This window comes from Halichoerus grypus, chromosome 5, assembly GCF_964656455.1.
Source record: "Halichoerus grypus chromosome 5, mHalGry1.hap1.1, whole genome shotgun sequence".
NCBI lineage: Eukaryota > Metazoa > Chordata > Mammalia > Carnivora > Phocidae > Halichoerus > Halichoerus grypus.
In genome coordinates, this window is record NC_135716.1 from 147,482,380 (window position 1) to 147,500,417 (window position 18,038).

General features: G+C 47.1%; 1 protein-coding gene and 1 pseudogene across 4 annotated transcripts in view; both read left to right on the plus strand.

Annotated features, from left to right (window-relative positions):
* The first annotated feature begins 841 nt into the window (after window positions 1–841).
* LOC118545874 (10 kDa heat shock protein, mitochondrial pseudogene) lies at window positions 842–1,703 on the plus strand (annotated as a pseudogene).
* A 7,143-nt stretch (window positions 1,704–8,846) lies between these two features.
* TTC39A (tetratricopeptide repeat domain 39A) overlaps window positions 8,847–18,038 on the plus strand; it is a 56,658-nt gene continuing 47,466 nt past the window's right edge. For 3 of the 4 annotated variants that reach the window (XR_013448193.1, XM_036108419.2, XM_036108426.2), the window contains exon 1: window positions 8,854–8,965. Coding sequence is in view for 3 of the 4 variants with exons in the window: in XM_036108419.2 (XP_035964312.1) it covers window positions 8,913–8,965 (53 nt within the window). In the remaining variant the exon portion in view is untranslated. Of the gene's footprint in view, window positions 8,966–18,038 lie in introns of all 4 variants that reach the window. The other variant, XM_036108420.2, reaches the window with a different exon arrangement.

Consider the following 18,038-nt stretch of genomic DNA (forward strand, 5'->3'; position numbering starts at 1 on the left):
TGAAGCAAGGGCTGAATCATCATAAGGCTTTAATTTTGATAAACTAATCCAGTGGCCTATGGATATACCGCTGAAAGTTGATTGAGAAGGTAGTGTTGGGAGCTGTGATAGGTAGTCGTTTCGGGGTTTTTTTCCCCTTCCCCTTATACTTCAGGATAAAGGTAAGTTGACTTGAATAACCTTCTTTTGCACTGGGAAAATGAACAGATGTTTGAAATGCTTTTAAAATATTTTTTTTAATTAAAAAACCACTCTGGAAAATATTAAATATCTGTAACTTATAAACACCAACCTTCAATGTAATAAGTGTACCCTAATCTTCTGTATGTTTAACTGGATTACACAGACTCTTATCTTTTGTTAAAATATGTATACTCGGTGGACCAATATAATATTAAAGTGTGTATATATTATATAAATATATATATCGCTCTTTCTCTCCATGCTCACTTGTGGAGGATGAATGTTTTAGAGTCATTTGTGATTACATTTTACATCGTTGACTCTGGCTGCAGAGCCTGTGCTTTCAAAGGACAGACACGTATTCCTGAGAGCTCAGTGGCACTACTTACAAAGTTTTAACCACCTTCTACATGCTTGTTAAAGTTTAGTTGGGCTCTCTTTATAGAATTTTCTCTTCTGTTTCAAACTTCTAAATTGTAGCCTGTAATTATGAGAACAATAAACTTTAAGTAACAATAAAGCATACTATCCACACATTCTATTTGAAATGGAGTTTTGCAGTTCTCTGTTATGTCCATGCTGTGTCCACGGAGGGGCAGGCATACAGTCAGCGCAGATTAACATGTGTAAAGTGCTTGAGGCAGTGCCAGGTGTGGAATCAATACTCAGTAAATGCTAGCTATTATTTTTAGTTATTGTCCTGCTTCTGTGAAAGAAAGATGGAGAATGTATATCCATAGAGACAGAGCCTGAAACACAGATGGTTTGTATATATTTGTTGAGTGAGGATTTGTGACATGGATCTTAGGAGGGCACCATGGTATAAAAAATTATTTACAGTCCTGGGATAGAATCCCTAGTCTACCATTTTTGAGAAAGATGACTTTGAGAAACTTATCTAACCTCCCTGAGCCTCATTTCCGTCATCTAATGAATATCATACTTAACTCATAGGATCATTCTGAAGGATTTGACTTTGGCAGCTTTTTAATATTACATATTTTAATCAAACAAAGTCTGCCATGTTATTATTAGTAGTGAAAATAGCTATTGGTTTCCTTGTGGCAGCAGTGCAAAAGTTGAGTATGGCAGGACAGGCATTTAGAAAGTTTCTTTCCCTCTCCCTCTTTGACCAAGTTTTAGTTGAAAGGAGTGCAGCTGAAATTGTAACCAAAGGAGAGGCATCATGCTTCCAGAAAAATCTCAAGGAAAAATGCTGCAAGCGACAGTAGTAGCCGTTGGATCAGGCTCTAAAGGAAAGGTGGAGAGATTCAACCAGTTAGTGTGAAAGTTGGAGATAAAGTTCTTCTCCCAGAATAGAGGCACCAGAGCAATTCTACATGACAAGGATTATCTCTTATTTAGAGATGGTAACATTCTCAGAAAGTATGTAGACTAAAATAAGTCATTGTTGAAATGATTTTCATGTGAAGGTAGCTGCCCATTCCACTGAAGTAAGGTCTGAAATCTTTCCATGTAAATAATTTCCATTTCTCTTTTATAATAAACTAATGATATCTCAAAAAAAAAAGAAAAAAGCTATCTGTTATTGGATACATGTTGTGTGTGAAGCACTAAACTAAGCACTTTATGTGTGTTTTCTTGTTTGATCTTTACAACAGCCCTAAGTAGTACTATTAATAGCCTCTATTTTGAAATGGGTAAACTGAGGCTCAGAAAATTAATGTGCTTCGGATCTTAGGGCTAATAAGTAGACGCGCCAGGAATTGAACTCTGGTCTCTCTGATTCTAAAACATGATACTCTTTCCAGTTTACCATGCTTTGTCTCATTTTGTGTGAAAAAGTTTGCTACTAGGAAATGCTAGGAATAGGACATGATAAATAATAACAACAAATAACATGTTAAGCACCAGGCAGGATCTCTAGTGCTTTACATATATTAGTTCATTTAATCCTCAACAGCAGTAACTCTAATGTGTGTGTGTGTGTGTGTGTGTGTTTAATAACAATAACCATCATTGTCTCCATTTTACAGAAGGGGTGCCCTAAGCATTATTATGCAGCTAGTAAGTGGCAGAGCTAGCCACTTTTGAATTCAGGGAGCTGACTCCAGAGTTTTAAACACTACTTGCTATTTCTGTTAAAGGGGTGAAGCCAGAGGAGAAATATCATAAAAAGAATAATCCATGTGATCTCTGCTCTTGATTGATGAAATAGACCTACTACATAGCACATGACATCTTATAAAACATTTTCTAATTCATTCTCCTATGTAATCCTTAAAAGGATTTAATATAGTTTCTGACATATGAAAGCATTCAACCATTGTTAGTTATTAGTATTACCATAAGTGATAAGTACATAGGGGAGATGGCCAACATTGCTTTTCTTAAAGAAATACAAATTTTTAAATCACAAAGGTTGCAAAAATGAAAATTGGTCAGTGCTAGTAGAACTCTGGAAAGCACATAAAAAGGTAGGCAAAGAGTAGTTTTTGAAAAGTTTGCTGCACAACTAAAGGGACAGGGCGTTCTGGGCAGAGGCCAGGGCTGTGTGTAGAAGACAGGGTAGGACACGGTGTAGTGTACTAGCTAGCAGCAAGTACTGAAGTAATTCACTGTGACTAGAGTTTAGGTCTGTGGGCAAAAGAGTGAAGTATTTGTGTTTGTGTGTAAGAAAGATCTTAATGGTGGTGATTTGGAGGATTGCTTTAGGAGGAAACCAGGCAAGGCAGGAAGAGCAGGTGAAGGCTGCTGGAGTCATTCAGGTGAGATGGTAAGGAGCTAAAAATGTGGCTGTGGCTGAGGCCTGAGAGATGGGGACCAATTTAGGAGAATTAGCACGCCTTCAAGTCTGATTAGACGTAGACATTCAGCAGAAGGGCGTGGTTCACAAACTTTAGTGAGCATCAGGATCACCTGGAGGGCTTGTTAAAATACAGATTGCGACCCCATCCCCAGAGTTTCTGATTTCAGTAGGTCTAGAGTGGGACCCAAGAATTTGAAATTCTAACAAGTTCCCAGATGATGCTAAAGTTGCTGGCCCCGGGGAACCTAACTCTGAGAACCACTGGAGTAGAGGCTGACTTCTAAGTCTCTGTTCTGCAAGTTTTATTAAATCTACTCATTTAGTTTGCCATGCTGTTGCACCTTGTCATTCTATACTTGACCTATGGATTCTGTTTCATAATGTAAAGCACTTCTAATCTTTCTTGTGGATAGAGTTATTTAAAAATAATAATTGGAAGCTAATAACACTATGTGCCAGTACTATGTGAAGGACTTATATATAATGATTCATTTTACTCTCCATAACAATCCTTTAAGTTAGGTGCTATTATTTCCAGTTTAAAGATGAGGTGCAAAAAGGTTAAATAACTTGCCCAAGATCCAGAACTAAAAAGTACCCAAGGTAGGATTCAGTACCCAGGAGTCTGACTCCAGAATCCATGCTCAATCACTCTTCTGTACTGAAAAAACTTACTTTAAGATACTTTTGATGCATAGATGCATAGTGTACCTCTTACTGGCTAAAATCCCCATAAGCCTGAGTGTTGAAAATGTACAGTGAGAAAATCATTGTCATTCCATTCATCTTTTGCTAAGGTGTATTGTGTTCTAGGTACTGTGCCGGTTTAGGGACAGAGAAGACTTTCATGAGGCCCTTGGATTAGTGGTGATACAGTAGGAGGGATAAACACCTACTCTCAACTAATTCCACAACATTGCATACTGAGGATTAAGATAGGAATGCTGGGATACCCAGAGGAATTGGGGAAGGCTTCCCAGAAGAGGTGCCCCCAGGACACAGTATTGTACTTCTAGCATTAGTAAAAAATATGGATGGTGACTCAGAATTTTTTATAAGCATAGGTCTCACAAGGCCACCCTGGGAAAGGCTGACAGTCTCCTAGGAGGCCTCATGTGAGCAGCATTTATTACTTAGTGGATTCAACCTGGCCCAGGTCTGCCCTTCAAGTTCAGAAACCTGACTTTCATCAGTAAAACAGAGACAGAGCTTCCATTACTGACGGGACTGATGTAGAGACCAGAACATCAGTTTCCAGCAAAAGTTGCCACAGGGTTTAGAGCATCCACAACTGGCTGAACAAGACTCCTCCCTTGCCAGTGGTGTCTGGATGCCGCCTGCCTCTGAAACTCCTCTCTCTCCGCAGCCAGGGCTGTCTGGCCCTCTGATGAACATGTTTTTCCGATTGCTGTTTAATCAGGTTACAGTCTGGTTCGGCTGGTTGGGTAGCGATAGCTAGTGTCTCTTTGGGGTGACTTTACATGTCTTTGCTTTCATCCATTGTGGACTCTATAGTTTAACTCTTCCTGAGGCTGACTTGCCCAATTTGAGTTCTTAGTGAAGTATCTCAGCCCCCCGGCTTTGATTCCACCCTTTCATTGACCATACTATTTATTGAGTGTATATATACCAGGCCTTCTCCCTGACATCCTCCTCCAAACCATCAACATGTCCTAACAATCTGCCTTTTAAATATCTCTCAAATCTATCCTCTCCATCTCCAGTGCCACCGCCCCAGTTCAGGTCTTCATCATCTCTCTTGTAGACTTTGCCAAAGCCTCCTAATCTCCTTGCCACCAGTCTCTGTTTTTCTGTCTGCTTCCAAACCATCCTCCATGTCACAAATTCATCTAGAATCAAAATCTGCCCCTAACACTCCTACAATACAACATGACACTGATTCCCATCACACTCAGGTTAAAATCCTAAACCCTTAAAAGGCTTTTCCTTCATAACCTTAATTTCTGATTGGTACTTAATCAGTAATGGCTTAAACGTGTAAGCTGTTTTTCCTCCCCCTTAAATCTTAAGAAAATGCTACTTGAAGGAAATAAAGGTACCTCCGATCTGATTATGGAGTAATGGAATCCTTTTGAGATGTGCTTAATTTTATACTCTCTAACTGGATGTTTTTCGAAAACAGGTAGTACATTAGTTGGGTTGGGAAATCAGTTTAGTGAATCAGCAGCATAGAAAAAATGTAAACAGAGTAGTATAGTAGAATGAACTCCCATGTCCCAGTAATCACCTTCAGTAATTGCCAATTCATACCCAGTCTAAGTTTATCTATATTCCTGCCCACTTTCCTCTCAAATCATATACTTCTTATACTCCATTTGTAAATTTTTCAGCATGTTAAAAGTCAGCGTTTAAAAAATGATGAAATAGAAAATGTTATTGAATATGTATGTACTGGGTCACGAGAGAAAATGTTTGAAAGCCACTGATTTTTTCAACATCTCTTTTCAAATAAGAAATGTAGGTAGATCCTAATGTTATGTATCCAGGTTAGTAATATAGAAGATTATTTTATGGAGGGGAAGGTGTGTCTTTGCAGAAAGACCCCACCTATTTTTCTTCCCCACCCCAATAAGTATATATAGAATGTGTTCAGCTGCCCAAGACCTAAGGGCTTAGTTTCAGCTTCTGTTTCCTCTGGAGTCCCAACTTGAGAAGACTGAGTTGTTCTGTGGAAAGGAAAAGGGATGAGGAAAAGTAGCTAATACTTACTGAGGAGCTTCCCTGAGCCTGGCACCAAGGCTTTTAATATACATTCCCCTATTTAATCCTCACAACACTTTTAACAGAAAGAAAAGTTTATAGAGAGATGGAAATGACTTAGCAAAGACACCCCCACCACCCAACCCCCACCTAGTAGAGACCAAGCCAGATTCCAGCCCAGGTGCCTCAGCTCTGAGACCTGCTCTTCCACTACCAGCCTGCCTCTTGTATGTCTGGTCTTAAAGGCAGCCCTTTGGGCCTAAGTGGCAACAGAGATCAAACACAGTAAACCTGGGCTCTAAGCAAGAACTGATGTTCTCAAAGAAAACGCTGATTCATCTCAGCTTCCTGAGAAGGTTCCTCGCCTTGTAAAAAGAACCCAGATCTCAGAGTATTATGAACAGGCATCTAAATTCTGGCTTTCCCATCTGCTCTGTGACTGTGGGTACGTCTCTTAACCTCTCAGATAACGGTTACTTCATAGGGTTGTTGTGAAGATTAAAGATGATGGATATAAAGTCTTCATTCCTGTGACATGGCAGATATTCACTAAGTCAGGGCTGTTGTGTCTGTGTTTGAGAAGACAGAAAAGGTAATACTACATTTTAGGAAAGTGTGTAACCATGGTTAAAGAGAATATACATACGTCAGTCATCTTAAAAGTTTGATACAGAACACTTCATTCCTCACTGATTCTGAATAAAACTCACATAGTAGGAGGTGCACATGACACACACATATTCAGCACTATTGTGTTTTGTTTGAATTCACTCATCTAGCCCTTGCAACAACCCTTGTGGTGGGTGCTTTTCTTTTCCGCATTTTACATAATTCCCGTTTCAGATGAGAACATTGAAGCAGAGAGAGGTTAAGTAACTTGCCTGAAGTCACATACAGCTATCAGGTGGTGAAGCCCAGATTCTAACTCAGGAGTCTGGCTTCAGAGCAAGGGAAATAATAAAACCCGCTCTACCTTGGGGTTGTTATGAGATTCAAAATAAGATAAGCTTTGGGAAAATGATTCGTAAATGCCATGTGCATTCTAAGAGCTTGTCTGGCAGGCAGACGGGCTGGGGTTAAGATACAGACTCGAGGGTGACTGCTTGGGTTAAGTCTTCACTCTGCCACTTAATTGGCCTTTGTGAGCTTGAGTAAATTACTTAATCCTCTGCCTCATTTTCTCAACTATAAAAATTGGAATTGTAAAAGGAAATACCTAATAAGATTGTTCTGAGGATGAAATGAGCTGGTATATCTGAAAAGTTTAGAATAATGCCTAACATAGCTCTAGACAAACGATGGTGATGACGATGAAGATGATGAAGGAAAAACTGAACAGGAAGGACAGGAAACAAACCTTGAAGTTTAAGAAACCTGGGATTGAATCCCAGCTCCTGACTTTATCTTAGGAACATTTCTTAACTTCAGACTCAAATATTCTCACAAGAGTTGTTGTCCCAGTTAGAGTGTCTATAAAGGTGAGTATGTAAAGTGCCTGCCACAAAGTGGAAACTTTATAAATATGAGTTCCTTCTTTGTGTACTCTGCTCTGAGCACCTACTGGTGTAGCAGTGGTGCCAGGCTCCATGGAAGACACAGATGTGAGACATTCTCTATTTTCAGATAGAAATCTGAAGATGAGACTGGTCATTGATAACTAAGGTTTAAAAAGTATGTAGTGCTAAACGCTGTGAAGAAGACAGATAGAAATGTAATCTCCGAAAAGGAGAGATTCCTCCACTGGGGAGATATAGGAGGGCTTCTTGGAGGAAGTATTAGCTGTGGGCTCAGAGGCTGGGTGGGACTTTAATTCCAAAGGGGATTTGACTGGACTCTGGGCCTATAGGAGGCCAGGCTTCTGAGGCCCTGTGATATTCATGCCTGTGAGCCCAGGAAGAAGTTGGCTATCCGTGATGCCAATGCTGCCAAGCTGGATAAGGCTCTGCGGGCTGAGGGATTTGGGCCCCTAGGTGCACGTAACTGGAATTTCCAGATCTGGAGGCTCTAGCATTGTGGTCAGATAGGCAGCATTTTTGGGCCCTGGTTGATCTGCCAAGACCATGACATGAGTTCTCAGAGAAAGGGGGAAAGGTCGTATTTTCTCTGCTGCCTACCAAGGAGAATTGAGAGAAACTGCCCAGATAATCCTTGAGGCTTCTGCACCCTGCTTTGCCCAGGCCTCCCACTCCATGCCCAGCCCACCTGTAGACCTCAGGCGGGATTAGGGGAAAGTGCCAGATGGGGCAGACTTGGGTGTAAGACCTAGCTCCACAGCTTAGTCTCAAGAGAATTCAGTTTTCCCCTCGGAGCCCCAGTTTCATCAACTGTAAAATGGGAGTAAATACTTAATAGGATGAAATTAAATGAGAATTTGTTTCAAACACCTGGCTTAGGGCTTGGCACATTAGAGTATGGTTCAGACTTGTCAGAATCAGTCACCATTTAGTTGACACACGATTTGTGTTGCACAAGTGCCTACAATACAGACCCAGCCCAAAAGGAGACAGAAATGGTCCCCTTAGCCACCCTGCCCTGGCCCCGCTTTCAACCCCCATCCTCTCACTGAGAAAAGTCTCCAGGGACCCCTGAATCCATCCTTCACACTGGACCTGGACTGATCCTCCTCAAGGCGCTCCCTGCTCCTAGTCCTTAGTTGAGCCTCCTATGGAAGCCTCCTGTCCCAGTGCCTTGCCTGTCAGCAGCCTCTACTCCCAGGCCAGACAGCTCCTTCCTACCTCCCTGCTCCCCTACCTGCCCCCCAGCCGCTCCTGCAGGCCCAAGCCCCAGACTCCATCCATGTGCGGCCCTGGCAAGGCAGGGTTGTGTACTTAAGCAGAAGAGAAAGGCGTTGCTGACACCATCGCCCCTCGGCTCACTGGACCAGACTGGATCTGGAGAGGCTCGGGGCAGGTCCTGGTGCTGCCACTGGCCTTCCGTGTGGTCTTGGGACAAATCCCTGGGCGTCCTGGGCCTCAGCTTCTCCTCGTGACTAGTGATGGGTCTCGACGGCTCTGGACGGAAACGGGCTTGCCCTGGGACCCCAGGTCCGCTCCGGGGACACCGACGTCCCTGGCAGGCAGGGAGGTGCCCGGCCGCGGCGGGGAGGAGCCGCCGGGCCCGCCCCGCCCCGCCCCGCCCGCCCGCCCGCCGGGTCCAGGTGCTGCCGCTGGAGCCGCCGCTACAGCCCACGCCGCCACGAGGGGCCGCCCGCGCCCCCGTCCAAGTCCGGCCCGCGTCCATGGCGTTTCTGAGCGCCTGGAAGGGGGCGGCCTCCGGGAAGAGCGACCGCAGGTACTGGGCGGGGACGGGGACTCGGCGGGAGGCGCGCGTGGGAGGGAGGGGCGGCTGCCGGCAGCCGACGGGAGGGACAGCTGTGGGGGTACAGATGGAGACCGCAGTGCGCGGGCTAACGGCCGGAGGGCCGGCGGGGGGAGGTGCAGGCCAGTGCGTCTCAACCCCCACGTGCCCGCTGCTCGCGTGTTGCGGCCGCCGGCGGGGCTGGGCCTGGGGACGAGGGTTGCGGACCCCCGCTCCCCGGTCGCCCCCGAGCCCCGCTTCCGGTGCCGTCATCTGCGCGCTACCTGCGAGGGTACCCAGGTGAGCTGGCCCTCGGGCGGGCTGGGAGTCAGGTTTGGGCAGCCGAGTCAGCCCTCAGGGGTGCTTGTCACGCCCCTGGTCCTCCAGAGCGCTGCATGAACGGAGCCATGGGCACCCTTTGTGCCGGGACAGGTGAGAGCAGGCACACCATCCGCCCCCCAACCCTGGGTTATCCACATCTGGGGGCAGCACTGTGGGGGGAAATCTTGGGTGTCAGTGCTGGTCCAGGGAGGAATTATGTGCCCCACAGCTCCTCCAAGGTCAACCCATCAGGGCTGTCATTGTCTCCTTTGTGTTGTCTCCTCCTCCCCAGCTGTCCCCACCTCCTGGATGAGTTGGTGTCTCCAGATGTGTTCCCTTGAGAAAGGGGAGAGGGGGCAGTCCTGACCTCTCTTCTGAGCTTAGATACCCAGTTCCTTTCCTTCACATACTTAAAGTTCACCCTCCATTCTCCCTGAAGAAGAGCAGTCCAATTGCCCTCCCAGCGCTTCCATCTGACTTCCCTGTGAGCACCTCAAGCTCTGCAAGCCCCAAATCACACTTCATATCTTCACCCCTAAACCTGTTCCTCTCCCTGTGTTCCCATCTCAGTGAATGGCATAGTCATCCACCCTGTTGCTCAAGCCCAGAATCTGGGAGTCATGCCTTTCACCTCCCTCCCTTATCTCCACCCCAGTCTCCGAGTCCTGCTGATTTTCTCTTTGGTGTCTCTCAAAGCTCTTCATTCCCCTTTGGACTATTGCAGTAGCCCCTAACTTTCCCAGTTCCTCCAGTCTTCTCCTTTCCATGCATCCTTCAGACTAATCTTTTCTAAAGCACAAGCCAGACTATGTCAGTTTTCTGTTTTAAAACTTCCATGACTCCGGGCGCCTGGGTGGCTCAGTCGTTAAGCGTCTGCCTTTGGCTCAGGTCATGATCCCAGGGTCCTGGAATCGAGCCCCACATCGGGCTCCCTGCTCAGCAGGGAGTCTGCTTCTCCCTCTCCCACTCCCCCTGCTTGTGTTCCCTCTCTCACTGTGTCTCTATCAAATAAATAAATAAAATCTTTAAAAAAATAAATAAATAAAACTTCCATGGCTCTCTATCACCTAGAGGTTAAAGTTCACGGTTCTTGAGAGAGGTTGTGACCCACCTAGGCCCGTTTCCCATAGCTTCCCAGCGCTCACTCTGGTCCAGCAACACCGACCGCTTTATAGTGCTCTCACAACTGTGCCAGGCTGCTCAGGGTTGCCTCTGTCTGGAGTGCCATCCTCCACTCCTGACATTCACATCGGTAAGACTCAACTTCAGGTGACCTCTTTTCGAGAGCCTTTCTGACCCCACCCTTGAGTCAGACTCAGGGGCTTTCGGCATCTTTGCTTCCTTCTCGTGGTTCCCATTCAGTCTTTTAACAAACATTGTTGAGCACATACCGTGCTCTAGGCACCGTACTAGGTGCTGTGGATATGGCCTTACTTCAGAGACACAACTCCCTGCTCACAGGAGACCATGTTCGAGTGGAAAAGACAGACTACACAAATAGGCAAACAAACAATGCTGTGTGAAGCTTAAAAGAGGGCCATGTGATAGACAATAAAAATAGACCATTCCCAGAGCATTCCCAGAAGTGAGGGTAGCTCATGTCAAAGGGTGATTTGTGTCTGAGGAGCAGAAAGGAGGTCCTTGAGGTGAATCAGTGTCTGATGGGATCCAGGAGGCAGGCTGCCCTGAACAGGGCAAGGAGTTTGGATTTCACTGTGTGTCGGGAAGCCACTAGAGGGCGTCAGGGAGATGATTTACATATTTAAAGATGACCCTGGTACCCCAGGAAGAAAGGATTTTGCTGGGGGATGGACCATTTCAACACTGAATCGGGGTCACCTTTTTCTGTCTCCCCACTACACATGCAGAGGGGACAGGGGCTTAGAGAGTGCTTTGGCTTTGATGAGGACATGAAGGGACAATTTCTGAGGAAGGTGAGATACCCTGGCTGGGGTAGAAAAGAAGGGTTATGTCCAGATGAATTTCTTGCCTGAGGCCTGCCCTGCCTACGAGAACCTGGTTATGCTCTGTCCTGTAGGCACCAGGCACCTTCTGAGTTTCAAATGTGTGTATGTTGCTGATGTCACAGTGTGGAGGGAGGTAGGGAGACCAGAGGGGAGGCTGGCGTGATGATCCAGGATGGATGTTGGGGTGTGGATTAGGAGAACGCCAGAGTAGTGGGGGTGGGGGGGTGGGGGGTGGAGGGGGAGGCTAAGGAGGAAGAACTGCTAAGTGGTGAATAGACAGGCTGAGAGGTGAGACTCAAAATCACTAATCATGGAAGGGAGGTGAGAGACAGTGAAGAGGAGAGGTAGAAAGAAGACTCTAGCCAAGTAGAGGCCCCTGTATCCTCTATGGGCCTGGATGAGGGAGTATATGGGAGGGCCTGAACACATGTGCCTTTATACTTCAGGTGGAACTTGCTGGACACAAAAACCCAGAGAATACTCCCATGTGTCCCCACAAAGTCTCATATCTGAGGCACAAACCCAGGTCTCCATTCTCCCAGCTCAGGACCTGTGACTTCACCCTTACCCCTCACCCACCACACTGCCTGGTCTCCAATAGCATGGCCAAAGGGTGAAGAGCTTGCCCAGCCCTTGGTCTGCCACTTACTTACTGGCTCTATGGCCTTGATTCAATTACTTGGTCTGTGTGAACTTAAGTTTACTCAGCTATAAAATAATAGCTACTCACTGAGTGGTAGGAAGATCTAGTGAAGTCACATTGGAAAGGACCTCACAGACAGCCACTGGGGCATATTTGGTGTGAGTTCACTTCCTTCTTGGCAGTGGTATGAGGTAACTAAGGTATTCCCATTGAACAGAGGGGATTCTGAAAGGTTTGGGAGTCAAGGGTGGGATTCCGGGCACCAAGATGGGTATAGCAGGAAGTGTTAGGAGAAAGTAATGATGCCCACACATCTTACAAAGGGGACTGCCACCTATTCATGCTACAAACAGGGCCCCTTCCTAGCCAAACCAGTAGCCACCCCCACCCCCCCACCCCCCTCACCCCCCCCATGGCTGCTCCTGTAGGAGGCAGCACTAGGAGCAAAGGGGGAAATGTAGATGGGCAGATGGCTTTTGGGAGAGTAACTAAGTGGCAGAGCTGCTGTGGGGGGAGGGGCCTCTCTGAGAATGGAGGGGCCCAGCCAAAGAGGCCAGGGTCCTGGGGCTGTGGTCAACTGCCCCAGTTTCAGGAGCTCTCAGATGCCTCCAGGTAGGCAGTTTCGAATTTGGTGACTGGAATCCTGGAGTGGCTTTGGGGTTCCTTCCTTGGGACAGGATCCAGACTGGAGGCCAGGGCTGAGTGTTCACCTCTGTGAGTTTCAGATTCTGTGAATTAAGGCATTTGTGAATCATGAGACTTCAGGATTTAAAATTGCCGTGCTCTACGATATTGAGGTTTCTGATCCCAGGGTTCTGATCTACCTTCTGCTGTCCAGAGCAGCTGCTTGGGGTATGAGAGGGCTCGGGTGTGGGAGGCACACTGCAGCCTTCAAACCCTCCATCTCTCGGGAGGATGCCGTGGGAAACCCACAGGTCACCTTTGTCCCTTGTTATCAGTTACAGAGGGATTCCGACTTGGGACATTTTTGGTCCTGTCTTGAGGTCAGTTGGAAATAGATTATGTAGGTTGCAGTGTTAGCTCTGCCAGCATGCCAGTTCCTGATTTATCTCCAAATCTGTGATTTGAGTTGCTTGTCCTTCCCCTGAATATTCCTGCTGCTCAGTTCAGCTTCTCTCTGCGGTCAGCTCCATTCTCTCCTAATGCTCACCTACTTCTTCTCCATTCTGTGCAGGCATGGCTGCTAGCAGCTTCCAAGCTCAAGTCCTGGGACAGTAGTACCCTGAGCCACAGAGGCGGATTTTGGGTCCTGACTCTGGGACTTTCTGGCAGTATGACTTTGGACAGGTTATTTAACTTCTCCATACTTCACTCTCCTCATCTGTAAAACGCGGTTAATGTTAGGACTTGCCTCACAGGGTTGTTGTGAGGATTATATGAATTCATTTATGTAAAGCACTGAAAACAGTGCCTAACACATAGTCAGTGTGACCCAGGAGTGTTACTGATTATTGTCATTAGTCCCTCAGGCCAGAAGAGGAAAGGGCTCCTCCACCAGTCTTGTTTGAAAAAGCTCAGGGAAATATTCCAGTTGACCCTCCCTTCAACCAGTCACTGTGCCCAGAGAGATAGAGTCAAATAAGAGGCGCCTACCATTCTGCCAGTGGGGCTGGGGAGGAGGGAAGGAGAAGCAGTACCCCTAACAACAAGTTGTGGGGGTGGGGCGCGATATTGTAATTAACTGTGGCCAATAAGGAGGGCCTTAACATAAAGTCATAGCTTCATGAAGTACCCAAAATATGATTTGCTTGGACCCTCCTCTGAGGGTCTTCCAGTTGTTGTTGCCACCCTGGGAGCTGGGAACTAGTCCCTTGTGGGACTCTCTTGCAATTGTGACTGCTGGCCCCAGCCCCATTCTCAGCCTGACTACCACCACCTGGGGGGGCGGGGCTTACAGGGCAAAGGTCCCTGAAGCTCTTCACTTTATCACCCCAGACCAAGGGTGGGACAGACCCTTCTCGTAATTCCTCTCTACCTTGACCTAAAACCAATCTGTAACTTTTTAAAACGTCTTAGGAAGCAAGGAATGAATAACAGAAGATTTTTAGGATTCTACGGCCCCTTCCAAGCCCCTCAGCCATCCTGGAAGGAGCCTAACTGCAAAACTTCCACATCTGGAGGGCCCGGTGGATGTCTTCCCACATCTTCCTTCCTTCCCACTTCATATGAAAACGGCAGTTCAGAAATCTATTGTATTTAGGTAAAATCCTTCCTACCCAGTGGCTGGATTTGTCCCATGTACCCCAGGAGGACAATTATATTAGGACTTATGACAGTGAGTGGGACATCAGGTGCCCTATCCAGGTAACCCTGAGCCAGATGCTCCATACCTTGTGAGTCCCTTTTTCCCCATGGAAGGAAGTTTGTCCCTGCTTGTTCCCTCCCACAGCCTCAGGTGTCCCTCTCCCTCCCTTCCATAGTCTGCCATGGCAAGACCCTCCCCCTGCAAGAATTCATCCCTAGGTAAGAAACACCCTCCCCCAGAGAGAGCATCTAAGTCTCAGATTGAAGGTAACTTTGCTGTCTTTCCAAGAAAATGGGTGGGTGGGTACTTCCTCTACACCTGTGTGACTGAAGGGCACACCCAAGCGCTGTCCCTGAGCGCAGGACAAGCCAGTCAAAGAGGGATGACCTCTCCACAGGCTCAGTGCACAGCGCTGCACTCAAATCGTCCCCCTTCTCCTTCACTTGCCACTGCTCCTTCCAGCCCAGGTTTCTCTCCACTGGACCCTCTGAACTAGGCCCCGGCCTTTACAACAGCCCTACTGCCTGCCACCCTGTTGCCTCAGTGATCTGATAACAGCGAGACCCACCCTTGGCCGAGCCCTGATTTGACATGCCTCACCACCTTCCACCCACCTCAGCTCTGGTGGGGGAGGTCTTCTTGTCTCCAATTCTAATAGATGAGGAGATGGAGCCTCCTTGTGCTTTCTCAAATGCATACACATTGGGGTTTTCTTTTTAGTACTACCTTTGTATTCTGCTTTTTAAATATTTTCCCACCTTCCAGAAAACTCAGTCATGCAACAATTACTGAGTGCTTACTGCATGCCAGGCACTGTTCCGGGCACTGCAAATATATTAGAGAACAAAACTGAAAAAAAAAAATCCCACCCCTGTGGAGTGTAGAATTTAATAGGTAGACAGAAAATAAATGAATAAGCAAAATATTCAGGAGGTAAGATAGCAAGTGCTATGGAAAAAATACTGCAGGATGAAGGAATAGGGAGGATGAAGGCAAAGGTTCCATTTTAAATAGAATGGTCAGGGAAGGCCTCACGGAGAAGGTGACATTTGAGCTGAGATCTGAAGCCCTTTGGTGGAGGAGTAATCATGTGAATATCTGCAGGAAGAGCATTCCAGGCAGAAGGAATAGCAAGTGCAAAGGCCCTGAGGTGGGAGTGTGCCTGACATATTCGGAAAAAAGCAAGGAGGCCAGAGGGGCTGAATATGAGAGAGAGAGAGTAAAGGGAGATGATGTCAGAGGGAGAGATGGGGGTACAGGTCATTCAGGGCCTCGAGGCCATGTGGAGACTTTAGCTTTTGCACTGAACAACATGGGGAGCTAGTGTGGGGTTTTGAACAGACGAGTGACATGATCAGATCAAATGGGTCTGGTTCTGTGTGGAGAAGACAATAAGGGGACAGGGGTTGGAGCAGAGAAACTACTTGGGAAACAATGTAGTAATCTGGGCAAAGAAATTCTCTATAAAATTTAAATATCTGCAGAATATTTGACCCTATAAATTCACTATAATTCACTGAAATAATTCTTTATTGATGGACATTTAGGTTATTACTAGCTGTGTCCTTATTATAGAAAACACTGTGATGAACATCTTTGTACCAGCAATCTTTATGTTTGTGACTATTTCTTCAGACATATTTGTTGCCTAGGTGTATTGGGTCACCTTTCTAAGGTTTCCAGTTCAAAATTCCAGTTCCCCTTCTGAAAGATGGTGCTGCTTTCTACTCCCCGTGGCAGTGTGGGAGGTAGCACATTTGCCATAAAGATATGTGGCAGGTGTCCAGTGGATGTCCTTGTGGCCCTGGCCAGGTCTGCATGCATATCTTAGGAGACTTCCCTCTTCTCTGGACAGCCTTGCACGGTTCCAAAGCTCTTTTGGGTCCATTTGCTCCTTTAATGTTCACAAGAATCCTGTTATCCCTGCTTTATAGGTGAAGAAACTAAAGCTCAAAGATTAATGGTAAGGCCCTGTTCCAAGTGCTTTATGTATGTTACCTCATTTAATCCTTGCAACAGCCTAATGAGGTTGGTGCCATCATCATCCCCATCTCAGAGTTGAAGTCACTGATCCAGGGTGTCAGAGCTGGGGTGCTAACCTGCTCTCTGAACCACTCCCTGCCCTGCCTCAAGCTCGTAGAGTGATTTGCTTGGGGCTGCACAGCTAGGTTGTGGTGGGGCCAGGAGTCCAGCCAGACCTTCCTGGCTCTGCAGCCCAAGTTCTAACCCCTGACAGGATGCCACTCAATGCCTGAAACACCTCATTAGAGCTCTGCCTCTTTTTTTCCAATCAAAACTGTTCCTGGTCCCTTGTGCCTTGACTGGGGCTCCTTCCTTAGATCCACTTTCAGCAGCTCTGGGAGACCAGACTTTGGTACAAGAGCTCAGATCCCAGAACCAAGAACATCAGAGCAAGGAAGGGCCTTGAGCTCCTGGCCCACCCTTCTCTCCCCTCTATATGGGGAAAAGAGGAACCTAACAGCCAGAGTGGGGCAGTAACTTCCCCAAGGTTACACAGCTAGTGGGGGTCAGAGTTCATGAGGAGGGAGGAGGCTGGCCCAACAAGTAGGCCTAGGTCTTCCCTAAGAGCCCCTGCCAAGGGATATTTCAGAACTGTGACTGTCACAGCCCTGTTCAAGGGCCCTTTGTTGATGGGTCTGTTGATTGTGAATTATTAACCTGCCCAAGCCTGCAATCTGCTGGGTGGGGCTCACTCACTCTAAGAAAACCTGCTGTATAGTCACCAGCCCAGCTGGGTTGGTGGGAGGTCTCTGGAGTCCAACTGGCTAGTTCTGGGCTGGTAGAGAGAGCTAGTCCGGGGTTGCTTCATGCCAGGGAAAGGCCTGGAGAAAGGGACTGAGAAGAGGGGGAAGGGGGAAGGGGCCGAGGCATCACCTGAGTAATGCTCAGTAAAGCCTCACAGCATCCCTGCGAGGCTGGCACTGTTATCCCAGATTTACAGATGGGAAGACAGGGCCAGAGAGGTAGACGCAGAGCAGACTTCACAACTTAAGCTGTTTCTACAACAATGGCCTCACTTTTCACATGCTCACACCCCCATTTCTGTGGCCCACCCCCCTTTCCACACACTTCTCCTATAGGATAAGGAGTTAAGACCTGAGTCCAAGTCACACTTGGTCCAAGCCACTGTGGGATGGGAGATAAAGCCACTATGGAGCTTTTTGGAGCATCCTGAGCTTTCACTAAACAGATATTTATTGAGGGCCTTCTTAAGCTGATAGATGGTATAGGTAAAAGTAGTCCATGGAGTTTCTCAGGGCCATCAGGTGTGGTGAGCCCAGCGATTTGTTCTTGCCATCAGGTGTGGTGAGCCCAGTGATTTGGGAGAACATGCAAGAGGAAGCAGGCCTGGCAACTTCAGGCACAAAGCACCAGGAAACTCCCCCAGCAGGGGAGGAAGGAACCTGGGACTCATCTCTCCTGGTCCCCAGAGCTTGGCTATTGCTTTGAGGTGGAAATGGGCAGGTGACCTGAGCAGAGTCACCTGGGTTGGGAGGCAGAAATAATGGTGACTCCCAGGCTCCCCAGGGTTGGGGCTGAGCCAGAGCTCCTGGGGGCTGGGAGCTGCCTGGGTGGAGCCCTTCTGAAGGGTGGACCACTCTGCTGCCCTGACTCATCAGGTGGGTGGCTCCAGCATCTTTGCCACTGCTATGTGGGGAGAGTTCCAGCTCCAAAGGCAGCTTGGCTGCTTATCTTGCTTAGCTTCAGTTTTCATCTACAAAAGGGGAGAATAATAGCATCTGCCTCACGGCCACCACCACCAGAGCACCGCACAGCACTGTGTCACCTGCCAGGTACTATGCTGGGCATTTTATTTATTTTTAAAGATTTTATTTATTTATTTGACAG